This window comes from Carcharhinus amblyrhynchos, chromosome 1, assembly GCF_965287045.1.
Source record: "Carcharhinus amblyrhynchos chromosome 1, sCarAmb.v2.hapA, whole genome shotgun sequence".
Taxonomy (NCBI): domain Eukaryota; kingdom Metazoa; phylum Chordata; class Chondrichthyes; order Carcharhiniformes; family Carcharhinidae; genus Carcharhinus; species Carcharhinus amblyrhynchos.
Genome location: NC_137324.1, coordinates 7,971,772 through 7,991,219, shown reverse-complemented (window position 1 = coordinate 7,991,219; position 19,448 = coordinate 7,971,772). Strand labels below are relative to the sequence as shown.

Here is a 19,448-nt window from a genome sequence, read left to right as displayed (position 1 = left end):
GGCCATTTGGCTCTTCAAACCTGCTCCGCCATTCATTATGATCATGGCTGATTATCCACCTGAGTAGCCTGATCCCACCTTCCCCCCATCATACTTTTGATCCCCTTCACCGAAGTAAAAAATAATGAAAGTTGTTTGCAGTCCCAGATGACCGCAGGCTGCTCTCCCTTTGAGGGAAAGAGCTGACTGGTGGTGACTTAACTTTAAATTCTTATGTTCTGTGTAACTGGAGCAAGACATCCCTGCTCCTGTACTCTAATCTGAAATCTCACTGACAACGCTGTGGAAGAGTGAAGAACGTGAGATTTTCACTGTCAATTGATGTCCAGTAGAGTTTTCCTAGCAGCTGACTGTAACTTCATTTGGAGACTTCTGGACATCCCAACCAGTGAAATAGCATTGTATTTTCTCCATAATTCCTTGACAAAATTGATGATTGGGGAGGGGCATCCATTGAAAACTGAGCCACACATTTTTATTGAATAGCATTCGTTAGAGGTGGTAAATCAACATCTTGTTTTAATACCATTCCTATTTTAATTCCCCTTCAAAGCAAATGCTACCTGGTCTTCCAAACTGTGGTGCTGTACGCATTGTCCCTTCTCTTGAGGAATGACATTTCTAATGACTCATGGTAAAATCGCTATGAAAGCCCCTCATTGCAAAGCAAGTCTAAAATTTATGTAGCACATTTGTAGGTCTCAGGTTTCTCATGGACAGTGAATTACTTTGAAGTACAGCTTATCAACAAAATTCAACAAGGTACCACAAACAGGCAGGCCAATTAATCTGATTTTGGTGTTGTTGGTTGAGAGGTGAATATCGCCTTGCACACTAGGAGAACTGAGCTAAAAATGGAGAGGAGAAACTCAGCGAATCTGGCAGCATCCAGATCAGGAGGTGACAAAAACCTGGGTTTTACATATTCCCATGTCAAAATTGGTTTTTAGGGTAAGCTACTTGCGCAGTTATTGTTGTTGACACAAGACCCTACCTTCAGGACAGGAAAGGTAAGGGAGAAAGCAAGGAAATCTCTCTCTAAGCTCCCCAAGATCTCTTCCTCTGAATTTTTGATTGAAGTTTCTTTAAAATTTAACCTGCTCTCTAACAGTGGAGAGACTAGAGAAATCAGAGTTTTCTTCTTCAAGCAATGAGGGTTAAGTGAAAATTTGATCGAGTGGTTTTTGGTAACATAAATGGGGAGAAACTGTTTCCATTGAGTCAATAATCATAAGCGCCAATGTTCGAACAGAACAAGAACCGGAGTAAAAAATTAGATTTCTTTTTTGGAACCAAATTTTGACCTGAACAGATGCTGGACTGTGGCAAGTAAGGGAATTTCACAGTAACTTCATCGCAGTGTTGATGTAAGCCGACTTGTGACTAATAAATAAATAAGCTTTACTTTACATCCAGAATGCACTGTTTGACAGAAATTGGATAGAAACTTGATAAGGGTAAATTTGTTTGGCACTAGGTAGAGCTTGGGAGTTGGGACTAATCGGATAGTTCTTTCAAAGAACTTTCGCAGATGCAAAGAGAGGAATAGTTTTTGTCTGTGCTTGAAGATTCTGTCATCGTCTTTCTTTCACAATCTGACCCACCCACATCTTCACCTGCCACCTAAAGGATTTTCCCTATCCCTGTAACCTCTTTCAACCTGACATCTCCCTGAGATCTGTGACATCCTCTAATTCTGGCCTCTTACTCACCGCAATTCTACTCACTTCACCATCGGTGGCCGTGCCTGGGCCTAAACTCTGAAATTTCCCCACTAAACTTTTCTGCCCCTCTTCCTTTCTCTCCCTCCTTTTGAAAACTCGGAAGAACCTGCCTTTTTCACCAAGCTTTTGGCCATCTACCTTAATATCTCTTCTTGTGACTCCACGTCAAATTTTAAGCCTCCTACCAAGCGTTGTGGAACGTTTGACTATCTTATAGGTGTTATATAGATTAATGTTGTTGAGCAACGGGAGTCGAGACTGCAGACCGCATTGATTTCTCCGGCTGTCTGCGCCACCATTTAGCCTCATCGCCAGCACCATTGAGGCTGCTGAACAAATCCCCTACTCTCATCACACTCACCCCCCCTCTGCTCCGCCTCGCCCCCAGAGCGATCTTAATACAAGCAACAATGCAAAGATACTGCCTAATTCGTTAAAGAACATCCACTCTGAGACTCTGAGCTTAAAACGTCAGGGGATTATGGAGCCACATAAGGTTACAGCGATTTAAGACTTGAAACAAAAACAATAATTGTAAATAGTTGTTTTGTGTGGGGTGGTGGTGGAAAAAAAAGGTCTTCTCATTAAAACCAGCTGGTCTCGAGTCATTTAGACTTTAAAACCCTTTTTGTTCTGTGGATGTTTTTTTTTGTAAAAACCGGTTATAATTTGTTCTTTTGCAATGAATGGAAACAGGAAATCTGCTGGCGGAAAATAGCACCCTGTTTTGTGGAGTCCAGTGTTTTGAAGGCACAGAATGGCGACACTGGAGACGCTACTGAAATCACTGCTACTGTATTGCCGTTCATGAGAATGAGACATTTCAGGAGCAAGAAAAGACCATTTGACCCAATATGCCTATCTCCTCTTGATATATTAAACCCTGTCTTCATATAACCCTTACCATTGTTACACATCATCCCTCAACTCCTTCTCTATAATTGTCTCTTGAATTCATTTGTACTCATTCACGGTTTCTTCCCTGATAACTTAATCATACTCCTTATTACCCGTTGGTTGGTTGTATTCAGCCTGTCTTCCCTTCGAACCTAACTTTGTACCTGTTCCAACTACAATTGTGAACACTTTCCATTATTGGTTTGAGCAATTCCCTTCCTAACCTTGAAATCGTGTGTTAAATCACATCAGAGTCTCTCCAATTGTCAAGGACTCAAGGCCAATTTATTGGATCTCCCCCCAGTAAATATAGTGGAAAGTGTGAATTATCTTCAGCATTCCCCTTTGTGTGTAACCTTTTTCGCGAGCAGTTAACTGAGGGAAATGAAGAGAATGTGTTTGTGCTCAGGCAGTTTTATATGAACAGGTATGTCACAGAGAGCATGGTTGAATCAGATTTGGCTATGCCTTTCAAAATGAGCTGCATAAACGATTGAGTGGTGCACATTGGAAGAACTTTAGACCAAAGAGCAGAAGAGTGGGACTTAATTAGACAGCTTTTTCATAGATGGGATGATGGGAAGGAGAGATTCATGTGAAGTACAGTGTCATTATTAGGAGGATACAAAATTATTAATACAATATTGTGCTTTAATTGAGTAAGCTCCTTCACTTGCTCTGAGAGCAGTAAGAGTCGGTATTGCACAGCAAGAGCATCCCCATCCAGCCCTGTAGCATATTCCCCAAAATGAAAGAACACTGGCACTTTGACAAGAAACTGATTAATTTGTCTGCCTTTGGGAAATGCCAATACAGATGATCAAATCTACCTGCCTTAACCAATTCCATCATAGACTGGGTGAAGAAACTTCCCTGTTTGCGCTGATCATCTGAACGAGTGCAGTGATTCAAGAAGCCCCAGTGCATATATTTAGGACATTGTGGTTAACACAATAATTTCCAGACACAGAAACATAAAGAATTGCCTTCCCTATCAGTCAACTTGGTCACAAAGGTTAATGAGTACTGACTATAACAAATTTAGAATACTTTGCACATCTTTTTGATGCTATGACCTGACATAATATGGAGAAAATAACAAAATGATTATTAAAGCTGAGGTGCTAGAATCACAGTAGATCCAGATTCTATCATTCTGGTTGTGCTTAGCACATTCCTAATGGAGTGAATGGCCTCATTCTGTGCTGTCTGATTCTATAACTCATCCCAATGGTGAGAACATTTGCCTTTAGCTTTTTTTGATAAATTACGAAGACAGATTTTAATGAGCGGAAGTGTCCATTCACGGAGGTCAGGTAATTGGGTGCTTCAGATAATGGCAGCAGTCGGGATACGCTGGTGGAGGGGAAGGAGGTTTTGGGGCGCTCCTATCGAAATGGGAAGCCCATTGTGTAGACAGGAGCCTTGGTTAAAGGTGTCTGGCTTTCGACAACAAATCTGCTTTTGTCAGTCTTTAAAAATGTGTTCACGCGCTCCCAACTCCAACACACATCCCCTTTTCTTCTGTTTCATTTCTCCAGGGTGCCCAAGATACATTTGAGAACTACTACAGGAAACAAAGAAAGAAACAGGCCCGCTTAGTCCTGCAGCCCCCTTCCAACATGGTAGGAATAATCTCCCCTTTCATTTCCATTAACCAAAGAGCATTTTAACCTTGATGAAACAGTATTCCTTTTTGTTTCTGCCCTGAATTACTGAGTATGCCAGTGTATGACCCTTTTTTTAAAATGCTTTATTTTTGCAGTCCTTTATTGTCCTAACTGAAAATGCTTGTCTTGTTGCAGCATGAAACATTAGACGGCTACAGGAGGTATTTTAATCAAATTGTCGGGTGAGTGTATGTTTTTCATGCAAAGGGAAAGTTCTGCTGGTGCAATGTTCTTGTTATTTACATTTTGGAGTGGTGTTCATTAGTGGAGGGCTTGTGTTGGGTTATTTTTCAGGAGATGGTTTCTACCACCAGGACACTTCTCCAGTTGTAGGTTCCTTTCTTTGTGCCTCCCCAGTTTTTTGTCTTTTTTTCTCTCTATCTCTCTTCCCCATTCTCCTTCTCATGTTCACATTCTCTCTCCCCACCTTGGTCGGTCTCCTCCCCTCAAATCTCTATTTACGAATCTCGTACCTATGAGCGTCCTTGGTGATAGGACGCACTAACGTGTCCTTCTCATAGTGTTCTGCTGGTTAACTGTGCGTACCTGAATCATTCAGATCAGGTTTTGGTTTCAATCCTAGTGTTCAGCAGAGTTGGATAAGAAGCATGTCTATGAGTTAGAATCCTGTTCCAGTAGCAATCCAATAAGTCCGGCTAAAAAAAACAGGAAAATATTGAGTGTGAAGTGTCCTCTCCTTTCCCACCCTCCTCTTTTTTTCTATTCTCTCCATTTTCCCCTCCTAATTCCACATTCACCCCTCCTTCACTTTTTTCCTGCTCTGTCTCCTCCCCTCTCCCTCATTCCCTCTGCTTCTCTCATCTCTCCCCCTGCCCCTCTCATCTCTCCCCCACCTCTCTCATCTCTCCCCCTGCCTCTCTCACCTCTCTCCCTGCCTCTCTCTCCTCTCCTCCCTCTCTCCCCTCTCCTCCCTCTCTCCCCTTTCCTCTCCTCCCTCGCTCCCCTTTCCTCGCTCACTCCCCTTTCCTCCCTCGCTCCCCTTTCCTCCCTCGCTCCCCTTTCCTCCCTCGCCCCCCTTTCCTCCCTCACTCCCCTTTCCTCCCTCGTTCCCCTCTCTTCCCTCGCTCCCCTCTCCTCCCTCTCTTCCCTCTCTTCCCTTTCCCCTCTCTCTCTCTCTCCCCCTCCTCCCTCTCTCCTCCTCCTCTCCCCATTCTCTTCCCTGTTCCTCCCTCCTCCCATCCCTCCCTCCTCCTCTTCTCCTGTTCCTCCCTCCCACTCTCCTGTCCCTCCCTCCCTCTCTCCTGTTCCTTCCTCCTTTCTCCTGTTCCTCCCTCCTCTCCCCGTCCCTCCTCCTCTCTCCTGTCCCTCCTCCTCTCTCCTGTCCCTCCTCCTCTCTCCTGTTCCTCTCTCCTTTCTCCTGTCCCTCCTTCCTTTCTCTCTTCCTTTTCTCCCCTTTCTCCTCATCTCCTTTTGACCCCATCTTTGTCTCTCCCTGTTGTCTCTCCTTCTCTCACTCCCCTCCCACCCTCTATTTCTTTCACTTTTCACCCATTCCTTCCTCTTTTTCCCCTCCATTCTCCCTTTGCCCCCTTACCTATTTTCCTTTCCCCCTCCTTTTCTCCTTTTATCTGCTGTTTCCCCCCTCAATATTCCCCCCAATGCTTTCTCCCTTTGTCCCTTGCCCATTTTCCCTTTCTGCTATCCTTTTTATTTAACTTCTCCCCGCTGCTTCCTCTTTCTCTCCACTCTGCCTCTCCCTTGATATCTTCTCTCCTCTCTCTTTTCTGTCTTTCTCCACTCCTGCCTGCCTCCCTGCCATACTTCCCTCGCTCCCCGTCCTCCTCCCCGCCTCCAGAATTGGTATTCCTCTCCCTAGTAATCGCAAATACAAATTTCAATTGAGGAAAAGTCACAGAAGCTGTTGTGCTGACATTGAGCAGCTATCACCTCAGGTTAAGTGTGAATGTGGGTGAACGAAGGGCAAGTCAAGGTGTTTATTAATACCTCATATTGCAAGGCTTAACAGTGTAACGAATCCTGCCTTAAATCTGTCTGGGGTATCTGTTGCAGTCAAGGGTGTGTCTTTTGCTGTGCATGTGTGTGTCTTTACTGATTGACTTTGTGTCCAATTCTGACTTGTCCCGGTTCCCCCTGCAGATTTTTTGTAGTTGAGGACCACATATTGCACACCACGCAGGGTCTTGTGAACAGAGCGTACATTGATCAGCTGTGGGAGTTGGCAGTGTCCAAAACCATGTCGGCACTCAGGACTCATTCAGTAAGTAAGATTTTGAAATCTGCATCCACCCCACTAAACCTCCCCTCCTCCACACAGGCACACCCCTCCACCGTCTCCTTCAGTTCCACCCCTCTACCATGTCAAAGCACTACTTGTATTGCAAGACATTATTAAACGCAGAAACAGAATATACTTCATTGCCAATTCTAATTTTAAGATAAGTAATTCTGTTTCTACTCTGTCCCACTTGTTAAATTGAATAAAACCCCATCAACCCCCACTGTTAGTAGTCACGTGAATCAGTGTGAGTCCTCTGCTTCCCCCATGCCGGCATTGTAACTCTCTCCTGGCTTCATCAGTATTACAGCCTTATAAATTCATAATATTTAGAACAAAAAAACAAAGAAAATTACAGCACAGGAACAGGCCCTTCGGCCCTCCAAGCCTGCACCGACTATGCTGCCCGACTGAACTAAAACCCCCTGTGCTTCCGGGGACCATGTCCCTCTATTCCCATTTCATTCATATACTTGTCAAGATGCCCCTTAAAAGTCACTATTGTATCCGCTTCCACTGCCTCCCCCGGCAATGGAGCAGAATTAGGCTATTTGGCCCATCGAGTCTGCTCCACCATTCGATCATCATGGCTGATATGCTCCTCATCCCCATTTTTAGCCACATTTTTAGCCTTTAGCCACTACACACCCTACACTCTGGAACTCGCTCTCACAAATCTCATCCGAATATCTCCCTCCCCACCTTCAAGAGCCTTCTCAATCTATCCTCACGACTGCATATTAACTTCTTTTTCACTTCCTAGCCCCACTGCAAAGTGCTTTGAGTCAAATTGTTACGTGCAGGCTGTTATGTAGACATAATCATCGATGTCAGTATAGATTCATAACACAATATATCTTATCATGTCACTTTCTGTCACCACAGTGTACAACGCAGAAGGAGCCCATTTGGACCATTGTGCCACTGCAGACTCTTCAAAAAAAAGCTATCCTGTTTGTCGCACTGCTTTCTCTTTCCCCACGGCCCTGGAATTTCTTTTCCCTTTCAAATGTTTAAAAATAAACTACGAAGACTAGATTAGAAAGAGGAAAATTTACCCCCTCTTGCTGATCTCTCAGAAGCCCCTGCTGCTAAATGGACATGCTATCAGAAGAAGGCAGAATCAGACTTGACTGTAAATCCTCATAGCCGTACAGTGCCAAGCTCCGTGTACATTTTCCCTGAATTCATAATCTTCCTCTGCCAGCTAAGACTCCAGTTCTAGACTAACAATGCCAGCTCATTACGAGGACAGAAGACACTGAGCTGTCAGAGATGCTGCCTTTTGGAGGAGCCAATAAGCCAAGGCCCTACCTGCCCCTCAGGCTGTAACAGATAACATGACACTATTCCCAACATCACCAATTATCACTTTATCTGGTTAGAAGCACACTTCTTTTTGTGAGATTTTGTTTTGCATAAATTAGCTGCCAGATTTTCTACATAACATCAGTGGTCACACTCAGGGAAGTACTTACTTAGCTAAAAGGAACGTCCTGTGGTTGCAATAGGTGCTATTTAAATGCAAGTCCTTTCTATTACTCTACATTCACTGTGTCGTATGGATTTCTGCAAAGCCTTTGACAAAGCCCCACTTGGGAGACTTATTAAGAAGGCTAATGCACAAGGAATACAAGGTGATCTGATAAGGTGGATTCATAATTGCCTTAGCGGTAGGAGAAAGAGGGTGATGACAGATGACTGCTTTAGTGACTGGAGGCCAGTGACCAGTGGCCTACCACAGGGAATCCGTGCTGGGCCCCCTATTGTTTGTCATTTATATAAATGACATATGTGGGGGGTAGGATCAGTAAGTTTGCCGATGACACAAAGATTGGCCGGGTAGTTAACAGTGAAGTTGAGTGTCTTGGGTTACAAGAAGATATAGAGGAGATGGTCAAATGGGCGGATAAGTGGCAGATGGAATTTAACCCTGAAAAGTGTGAGGTGATGCACTTTGGAAGGAGTAATTTGACAAGGATGCATTCTGTGAAAGGTCTGACACTGGGAAGTTCTGAAGAACAAAGAGTTCTTGGCGTATTTGTCCATAGATCTCTGAAAGCGGAAAGGTAGGTTAATAGGGTGGTGAAAAAGGCATATGGCACACTCTCCTTTATCAATTGGGGTGTAGATTACAAAAGTAGAGAGGTCATGATGAAGTTATATCGAACTTTGGTGAGGCCGCGGCTGGAGTATTGTGTGCAGTTCTGGTCGCCGCATTATAAGGATGTGAATGCACAGGAGTGGGTGCAGAGGAGATTCACCAGGATGTTGCCTGGGATGGAGCATTTAAGTTATAAAGGGAGGTTGGATAGGCTTTGGTTGTTTTCTCTGGCGCAGAGAAGACTGAGGGGGCGACCTGACTGTGGTATTCAAGATTATGAGGGGCATGAATAGGGTGGATAGGGAGCAGCTGTTCCCCTTAGTTGAAGGGTCAGTTACGAAGGGACACAAGTCAAAAGTGTGGGTTGGTGAGGGGGGATTTGAGAAAAAACTTCTTTACTCAGAGGGTGGTGACAGTCTGGAATACACTGCCTGGGAGAGTGGTGGAGGTGGGATGCCTCACACCCTTTAAAAAGTATGATTACTTGGCACACCATAACATGGTGTGCCGCAGGGCTCGGTACTTGGACCTCTTCTATTTGTGGTATATATTAATGACTTGGAAGAGGGGGTAGGTGGTGTGATCAGCAAATTTGCTGATGACACCAAGATGGTTGGATTGGCGGGTACTGAGGAGCAGTGCCTGGCAATGCAACAGGACATAGACAGGCTGGTAGATTGGGCAGATAGATGGCAAATGGAATTTAATCCGGAGAAATGCGAGGTGATGCACTTTGGCCGGAATAATGTGGAGGGGAGTTATACGATAAAAGGTAGAACTATCCGGCGTATAGATACGCAGAGAGACCTGGGGGTGCAAGTGCACAAGTCCCTGAAGGTGTCGGTACAGGTGCAGAATGTGATGAGGAAAGCGTATGGTATGTTAGCCTTCATAGGAAGAGGTATAGAATATAAGAGTAGGAGTCTGATGTTGCAGTTGTATAGAACGTTGGTTAGGCCTCACTTGGAGTACTGCGTCCAGTTCTGGTCGCCGTACTACCGGAAGGATGTAGAGATCCTGGAGAGAGTGCAGAGGAGATTTACCAGGATGTTGCCTGGTATGGAAGGGCTGTCTTACGAGGAAAGATTGGATGAACTTGGGCTGTTTTCCCTTGAGAGACGTCGGCTGAGGGGGGATCTAATAGAGGTTTATAAGATTATGAAGGGGATAGATAGAGTAAATGGTGGTAAGCTTTTTCCGCTACAAGAAATGGATAGAACGAGGGGTCACGGGCTTAGGGTGAGGGGGGCTAGGTATAAGACAAATATTAGAGGGCAGTTTTTCACGCAAAGGGTAGTGGGGGTGTGGAATGCACTGCCGAGTAAGGTGGTGGAAGCAGGCACGCTAGGGTTGTTTAAGAGTCACTTAGACAGCCATATGAGCGGGCTACATATAGGGGGATATAGTAGGCCTTACTGAACATTGTAGGCTTGGGAATACGTTTTGCCTCAGGAATGTTAGTCTTTGCCTGTTTAATAATGAATTTTTTTGTCTCCACAGGCATTTAAGTCCAGCAAGGGGCATGCAGGCGGCAGGTTGTAGTGGGCTGCTCTTGGATGTTGCTTCGGGAGTTGCCTATTGCTTCATGTCGTTAGTGTGCTTAAACTGGACCATCTCGAGGGCAACATGACAGCTCAGAGACTATCTCTGTTGCTGTGCGGACACATGGATTTGGGCCTGTGTCTGTGGGAGTTTGCACGTTCTCCCCGTGGTTGCGTGGGTTTCCTCCGGGTGCTCCGGTTTCCTCCCACATCCCCCAAAGATGTGCTTTTAGGCTGATTGATTGGGTACTAAAATTGTCCCTAAATTGGACCTCCCTGATCCTCGCACGTTAGGCGTAGACTAAAATCATGAATAGGTCACTGAGATAGTAGGACGGCGGCGCGGGCTCATTGGGCCGAAGGGCCTGTTTCCCGTGCTGTGTTGTTCTTTGTTCTTTGTTCTTTGTATAACATTCAGGGCTATGGGCCAAGTACTGGCAAGTGGGATTAGGTGGGCGCATAGGGCTTTTCATGCATCGGTGCAGACTTGATGGTATGAAGGGTGTCTTCTACTCTATAGTATTCTGTGATTCTGGTGATCAGACTCTACGCAACATTTGCCCAGGCTTCCAATACTACTCCCTAGTCAGTGTAGCATAGTACAGTTTTCAGTTGTATGGTGCCTTTAAATCAGATAAACCTATGGTCACTTCATAGAGGGGTTTGGGAATAAAAGTTAATGCTAAGTCAAAGGGACGAGATGAACAGAGATGACTATCAACCTAGTGCAACTACTGGGTTTGCAAGAAGCAACAAGAGGGTGTCAAAGTCTCCAAGGAGGAAATTCCAGAAAGTGGGATCTGAGTGGCTAAGGAGTGAGGTGAAGACTTATCGCGGGCTCTATTTAACCACTTAAAGCTCCAGAATACTGGAGCATCTCATCTTCACTACTCAGTCATACAGATTTTAAAGACCCCTGTCTGTCCTTCCAATTCAGCCGCAGATTTATCAGTGTATTCTATTAGTGGAATTTAATTAATATTAACAATAATTACTTGTTCTTTATAGATAAGACTGAAAGGATTAGGAACAAGAGTAGGGCATACAGTTCCTCGAGCCTGTAGTTCCATTTAGTATGATCATTGGCTGATTTTTCTATATCCGGGACTAGTCCCGTCCCTAACCAAGCTGTCCTAACACGGTTACAACACTGGCATCTTCCCGGCAAAGTGGGAAACTGCCAAGTATGTCCTGCCCCAAAAAGCAGGACAAACCCAAACCGGCTGGTTACTGCCCATTAGTCTAATCTCGATCATCAGCAAAGTGATGGAATAGATTGTCTACAGTACTGTCAGGTGTCATTTATCCAGCAATAACCTGCTGTTGGCCACTCAGTTTAGTTTGCAACAGGGTCATTCAACTCCTGACTTCATTGTGGCCTTGGTGCAAAAATCAAAAAGAGCTGATCTCAGGAGATGAGGTGAGATTGGCTGCCCTTCATATCAAAGTAGCACTTGACCAAATATGGCAATGAGTCGATGGGAATCAAGGGGAAGTCTCTCTGCAAGTTGGACTCATAACCTGGCACAAAGGATTGTGGTGATTCGAGCTCAATCATTTCAGTCCTAGGACATCACTGCAGGAGTCCCTCAAGGTAGTGTCCATGCCCAAACATCTTCAGCTGCTTCATTAATGACATTCTCTCTCCCTGGCCCCCATTGTAACGGTAGTGCGATGTTTGCTGATGATTGTGCAATGTTCAGCTACATTTACCATTCCTCAGATACTGAAGTGGTCTCTGCCCAAATGCAGCAAGATCTGGATAATATTGAGGCTTAGATTGATCAGTGGCAAGTAACATTCGCACTATACAAGTGCCAGGCAATGACCATCTCAAGGAAGAGAGAACTTAAAAATTACTATTGCTGAATTTCCCGCACTGTCAACATCCTGGGGTTATCATTGACTAAAAGGTGAATTGGACCAGCCCTATAAATTCTGTGATTACAAAAGCAGGTCAGAGGCCAGGAGTTCTGTGGAATTGTGGGCCAACCCACAGTACATGGACTGCAGTGATTCAAAAAGGCAGCTCACCACCACCTTCTCAAGGGCAGTAGGGATGGGCAGTAAATGCTGGCCTGGCCTGTGATGCTCACATCCCGTGAAAGAATAAAAAAAACTTCTCTTTCCTGATCTATTCCCATATTTCCCGATTCTCATAGTGTCAATCTATGTCATTCTTGAATTCAGTACGAACTCACTAATAGAAGCATAAGAAGGTTACAACACAGAAGGAAGCCATTTGGCCCATCTTCCACTGCCTCGGCTAAGCAGCCAGCACAATTAAGGACCCCTCCTTCCAATGGGCAAAAGATACAAAACTCTGAGGTCACGTACCAACTGACTTAAGGACAGCTTCTTCCCTGCTGCCGTCAGACTTTTGAATGGACCTACCTGGCATTAAGTTGATCTTTCTCTACACCCTAGCTGTGACTGTAACATTGCATTCTGCACTCTCTCCTTTCCTTTCAATGAACAGTATGCTTTGGCTCTGTGGTGTGCAAGAAACAATGCTTTTCACTGTATGCTAATAAATGTAACAATTATAAATCAAATCAAATCAAAATCTTCTCCATGCCAGTCTGAGAATACCCAGACGCCCTTTCTAAACCCATCCTCCTGCAACCGGCGCAAAGCTCTGTAGCTTATAGCAATTGAGATGCTTCATTGGTCATTCAAAGTTGTTTTGTTATAATTCTGTCAATGCAATAGGGAGGAAACTTTCTAAGGAGAGATACACATCTTGATTGGAGTCAGAGGGCTGGGGAGGGTTATGAGATTAGAGGAGGTTACTGAAATTGGGAGGTGCAATGATATGAGATTAAATGATGTTCCACTTTGAGTTTGTAGATGACATGAACACAAACCTGAGGCAGGTGAAGAGGACCATGGTTTTGGGTCTGAGAAAGAGGGAAGAAATACAGTAGTTTTGTCTTCAACCTGATTCCTACATTGCAACAGTGACCACAATTTAAAAAGTACTTCATTAGCTGTGAATCACTTTGGGATAGAAACATAAAAGAAGAAGGTAGAAGCAGGAGGAGGCCATTTGGCCCTTTAAGCCTGCTCTGCCATTCCTTACAACCATCGCGATCATCCAACTCAATAGCCTGTAGAAACGTAGAAGATAGGGTCTCTTGATCATAAAAGTTGGTCTTTAAATATGAGTTGTGTTGTCTTTCTAACACTGTGAAGATGAAAATCTTCAACTGGCCCAGACATACAATAGGTTACTCACAAAGTTAGATATGTTGAAAGGCAGTTTGAAGTTTTCTGGCATTAAATATTGTTTTTTCCTCCTCATTCAGTCATACTGCTCTGACCCGAACTTGGTCTTGGATTTGAAGAACCTCCTCGTACTCTTTGCAGACACTCTACAGGTAACTAGGGACCTTTCCATAGCTGGAATTTGACAAAGCCTTGTATCTAAACTAACTGTGTGATGATTAAGAATCTTGAAAAGGTTTCTTTATTCATTATGTTTGAAATGTTTGAAAAAGGAACAGGAGGAGGCCATACTGCCCATCAAGCTTGGTCTGCCGTTTAACTGATCATTGGCTGATCTTCGACATCATCTTCACTTTCCCAATTTATCGCCATATTCTCTGATTCTCAAAGTGTGGAATAATCTATCAATCTCATTCTTAAATACATTATAATTCAGTGGCGGTTACTGTGTTCAGTGTTTTTTTTCTACACTGACACCAGTGGAAAAGGGGGAGGCAATGGCCAAGTGGTATTATCACTGAACAATTAACCCAGAAACTCAGCTAATGTTCTGGGGGCTGGGATTCGAATCCTGCCACAGCAGATCGTGCAAATTGAATTCAACAAAAATATCTGGAATTAAGAATCTACTGATAACCGTGAAACCATTGTCGATCTTCAGAAAATCCATCTGGCCCTTTAGGGCAGGAAATCTGCTGTCCTTACCTGGTCTGGCCTACAGAGCCTTAGCAGTGTGGTTGACTCTCAACTGCTCTCAAGCAATTAGGGATGGGCAATAAATGCTGGCCAGCCAGCGATGCCCATGTCCCGCGAAGGATTTAAAAAAAAGTAGGGAAGAATTCCGGGAGAGACTTGCCTGGAACAGACTCTCCTGGTGTGGACTTGCAGGGATGGACTCACTGGATTTGGTGACAGACTTGCTGGGAACAGACTCTTGGGACGGACTCATCAGGGCTTGGGGAGAAACTTGGTGGGCACTAGGGACTGAATCTCTAATCATCTCTATGACTCTATCAAGGTGAGACTGGCTAAGGAACTTAACTCCAGTTTATATATTCTTATGGGAGAACCTGATTTGCTTAAAAATAAAGGAAGTAAAGATTATTTATTAGTCGCAAATAAGGCTTACACTAACAGTGCAATGAAGTTGCTGTGAAATTCCCCTTGTCGTCACACTACGATGCCCGTTTGCATAAATGCACCTAACTGGCATGTTTTTCAAACTGTGGGAGGAAACCGGAGCACCCGGAGGAAACCCACGCAGACACGGGGAGAACGTGCAAACTCCACAGAGGCAGTGACCCAAGCCGGGAATCGAACCCAAGTCCCTGGTGCTGTGAGGCAGCAGTGCTAACCACTGTGCCACTATGCCGCCATAAAAGTAATTTTTCTTAAAGTTGGATTTTTAGAAGTACAACTAGAATGTTAAGTTAGGAATTACTGTATACTCATTGAAAATCTACAGTAAAAATTCCAAAATGTCATATCTGCTGAGTGAAGAAATCTATTATAATTTCTCTTCTAAATGATCCTTTATCCTGAGATTATCACACTTTCCAGCCATGGCAAAGAATGGCTCTGCATTACCCTGTTAAAGTCTGTAAAAATTGTATATGTGTCAATGAGATCACATCTCAGTTTCTTAAACTGCAAATACTATCGGGTCTTCCTACTCATTCCCTCCTTTTCGGACAACCCTGCAATCTCAGGACTATTTGTTTTGCTGAATAAGAAGTATTTTAATGGTTTTCTATCAATAACTGGCTTTGGGATATAGATGATATTGTACAAGGAATATCACAATCAAGGCCACTGTTTCTTGACGTTCATAGAAAATCACGCGGTACAGAAGAGTGAAATCTGAAAACACCATAATGAATGCACATAATTAAACAAGATTTAATATCTTCAGTCAGGATTACACAGAGGTCTAGTTAGCATAAAATGTGTTGGGATTTGTGCAGTCCAGTTGCCTTCAGAAGTATTCATTTTTTATCAATTAGAATTTTAATCTGTGGGTGACACAGTGGCACAGTGGTTAGCATTGCTGCCTTACAGCACCAGGGACCCGGTTCGATCCCAGCTTTGGGTCACTGTCTGCAGAATTTGCATGTTCTCCCCTTATCTGCATGGGTTTCCTCTGAGGTGGATTGGCCATGGTAAATGTGTGGGGTACAGGGATAGGGCGGGGCACAGGGCCGGAGTAAGTTACTTTGTCAGAGAGTTGGTGCAGACTCGATGGGCTGAATAGCCTCTTGTGCATTATAGGAATTCCATGATTCTAGGACCTGAGCGTTCGCTGTTCTGAACGCTGATATTTGAAGCACTCGCATTTCTTTTACAGGGATACGGATTTCCAGTTAATCAGTACTTTGACATGCTGCTCGAGATCCGGGACCAGTACGGTGAAATTCTGCTCAAGAAGTGGTCTGGGGTCTTCAGGTGAGATGGCTTTACAAAAACAGCAATGCGCTGTCATTGTTTTACTTCTGCCCAGTTTCAATCCAACCTGGATTCCACTTGCTATGCACATGCAGGTTGTTACCTTTGAAGGTTTGAAATTTTCCTTGGCTATAAGCATGTAATGTGCGTGTGCAGTTCTACTCCAGCTGCCATTGATTCATGCTTGCTGTTCATAGAAGTGCCTAAAATTCAGCGCAGGTTAGCAATTTGATTCAGACACAATGGGCAGGATGTTACAGCCTTGCTCACCCCAAAACCATAAAATACTGCCTGAAGTTAACAGACCTTTCCATGGTCAGCTGCTCACCCACTCTGATTCTCGTTACGGGTTGGATGGTAAAATTCCAACCAGTGAGCTTTACAGATGTAGGAAATGGAGAACATGTCATAAGAACATAAGAAATAAGAGCAGGAGTAGGCCATCGAGCCCTTCGAGCCTGCCTCGCCATTCAATAAGATCATGGCTGATCTGAAGTGGATCAGTTTCACTTTCCTGCTTTCTCCCCATAACCCTTAATTCCCTTGTCTATCAGAATGTCAGTCCGATTCAGTAGAAGATGCTTTTCCCAGGTTGTGCTTGAGGTAGGTTGTTGAATCGGATAAACCTCACTCTGAATATAACATGAATTAAGAATATTTGGTTGAGTGCAAAGAGAGCTTTATTCTGAATCTGACCTCGTACTGGACTTTTTCTGGAAATGTTTGATAGGACGGTTGAGAGGAAACTTTTCTCTGTGTTTAACCTGTACTGTACCTGTCGCGAAGGAACCTGTATTTTAAAATGTAGTTTCTATGCATTTGAGGCAGACGCTATCTCAGAACAGAAACTGAACTGGAAATGAAACTGAACTGGAAGCAGAAAAGGGTGCACCCAGATATAAAACTGAACTTCCCAGTTTCACATACAAAATACAGACCTGCCCAAACTGTGCAGCTGCAGTTGTTGAGCCCACTGGAGCGGAACAGGCAAGGTGAAGAAATAAAGACTCGAGAATTAGCAAAGTGAATAAGTTGTTATGGCTGCTGAAGAACATAAAGACATAAGAACTCAGGGTAGGAGTAGGCAATTCAGCACTTTAAATCTGCTCTGCCATTCAATATGATCAATCTTCCCACAAGCTCAACACCACTTTTCTGCTCTTCCTCCATAATCCCTAAATCCGTTACTAATTAAAAATCTGTTTATCTCATCCTTAAATTTACTCAAACTCCACAGATTTACCACCTTTGAGAAAAATAGTTTCTCCTCATCTCTGCTTTAAATCTGCTACTCTTTATTGTAAAACTATTGTTCTTGGATGCCCCGCAGGAGGAAACTTCCACTCCACATCCACCCTGTCAAACCCCTTTTTGTGTATTCTTTCCCTCAATTAGATCACTCCTCATTCTTCTAAACTCTAGAAAGTATAGGCCTAAACTGCTCAGTCTCTCTTCATCAGACCTCATCTCTGCAATCAGCTGATGAAGGAGTGGCGCTCCAAAAGCTCGTGCTATCAAATAAACCTGTGTTTAACCTGGTGTTGTGAGACTACTTACTGTGCCCACCCCAGTCCAATGCCGGGAACTCCGCATCAATTAAGTGAAATTCCCCTGACTGCCCCCAAAGCAGCTACATCCCTCCTCAAGTAAAGGGTCCAAAGCTGTGCACAATACTCTTGGTGCAGTCTCACTAATGCCTTGTACATTTACAGCAACACTTCCCTACTTTTATACTTTATTCTGTTAGCAATAAATGCCAACATTCCATTTGCCTTCCATATTACTTGCTGTACCTGCATACTAGCTTTCTGCAATTCATGCACAAGGACACTCAGATCCCTCTGCACTGAAGCACTTTGAAGTCTCTCTCCATTGAAGTGATAAGTCACCATTCCATTTTTCCGACCAACATGGATAACCCCACACTTGTCCATCTTAAACTCCTTCTACTAAATTTTGGTCCACTCACCTAACCTATCTATATCCGCTTGGAATTTGCTTATTTCTTTACTGTCCCATCTATTTTAGTGTCATCTGCAAATTTGGCTATAGTACCTTTTATCAATGGCACAGTGGTTAGCACTGCTGCCTCACAGCGCCAGGTTCGATTCCTCGCTCAGGTCAGACTCTGTGCAGAGTCTGCACATTCTCCCCCTGTCTGTGTGGGTTTCCTCTGGGTGCTCGGGTTTCCTCCCACAGTCTGAAAGACATGCTGGTTAGGTGCATTGGCCATGCTAAATTATTCCTCAGTGTACTCGAACAGTGTACCAGGGTGTGGTGACTAGGAGATTTTCACAGTAACTTCATTGCAGTGTTAACGTCAGCCTACTTGTGACACCAATAAATAAACTAACTTTAAAGTTTATGATAACATTGGTGGGTTTACGCCATTTGGACCAAGTTGAGCAGTTTCTGTGAATGTGTTCCAGTTGTGGTAAAGACTGTGCCCATGGAAATCGGGTTGCTTCTGTGCTGCTGTTGACTGGAGATCAGACTAGCATCTAGGAGAAGCCGGACGAGACAGTGGTATCGTAGCAATGTCACTGGACTAGTAATCCAGAGGTTCACGTTAATGCTGTGGGGATGTGGGTTCAAATCCCACCACGGCAGCAGGTAGAACTTAAATTCAAATGAATAAAGTGCAAACATACAAATTAGTAATGAAAATCTGCTATCTTTCCCTTGCCTGGGCTGCATGCGGCTCCAGACCTACAGCAATATGGTTGACTCATAATTGTTGACTGAAATGGCCTAGCAAGCCAGTCAGTTTATGGATAATTAGGGATGGGCAACAAATACAGGCTTTGCCAATAATGCCCACATCCCATGAAAGAATAAATAACAAAAAAGGAGAAATTATTTATGAGGAAAACAGAGCTTGAAGAATTATGTGACTCAGTGTGATCACTAAATGTCTGTGTGAACAGCTGAGCCCATTCATAAGGTCTGTCTTCATTGTAGCTGCCACTTCACTTGCAGGTTACACTTTCTGCTTGACCACAATCTTCCTGTTAATTCATCTTAGCTTATGTCAATTCTGGATGATAGACTATAGGATAGATAGTATTTATGGTTCATTATCTTATTAAATAACTGGAATATCAAATTCTGTCTATTTAAAAGAAGAATTTACTGGTCTCTACTAAGATTGTAATGTAACACTTCTAGGAGTGTTTGATGGGAGAGCACAAAAGCGTTTATCTGTTTCTAACGCTTGCCATAGTTAGCTGGGAGTATTTATTGGGTCACTGAGAACCATTGCAATGGAGATGAATAGCATTGAAAATTTAATCAGGGAGATGATAGAAAAAGTTATGGAAAGATAGGAATGGGTAGTCATAATTGAACTTATGAAGACCAGAAGAAGGTGCAATGCGCCTTTCTGGATTCGAAGTAATTCTGATTTTTATACATAAGGAGAAAAGAAAAGTAGTTCACTGAAGACTCATTGGAAATCTAATGACTTAACATTCCAAGTTCTCATACTCTGCATGTGACTGAATTCGGAGGACACCCACATCCGGGCGCCCACAAACACTGGGACATCCTTTTAATGATTGAATATTAACCAGAATTTCTCAGACT

The 19,448-nt window shown here is 43.7% G+C and overlaps 1 protein-coding gene across 2 annotated transcripts in view; it reads left to right on the top strand.

Moving 5' to 3' along the window:
* LOC145344932 (exocyst complex component 6B) overlaps positions 1 to 19,448 on the top strand; it is a 595,965-nt gene that overhangs the window by 332,839 nt on the left and 243,678 nt on the right. For both annotated transcript variants that reach the window (XM_080192414.1, XM_080192326.1), the window contains exons 9-13: positions 4,163 to 4,246; positions 4,427 to 4,473; positions 6,410 to 6,530; positions 13,502 to 13,573; positions 15,766 to 15,863. In XM_080192414.1, the coding sequence (XP_080048540.1) occupies positions 4,163 to 4,246; positions 4,427 to 4,473; positions 6,410 to 6,530; positions 13,502 to 13,573; positions 15,766 to 15,863 (422 nt within the window). The remainder of the gene's footprint in view (positions 1 to 4,162; positions 4,247 to 4,426; positions 4,474 to 6,409; positions 6,531 to 13,501; positions 13,574 to 15,765; positions 15,864 to 19,448) is intronic.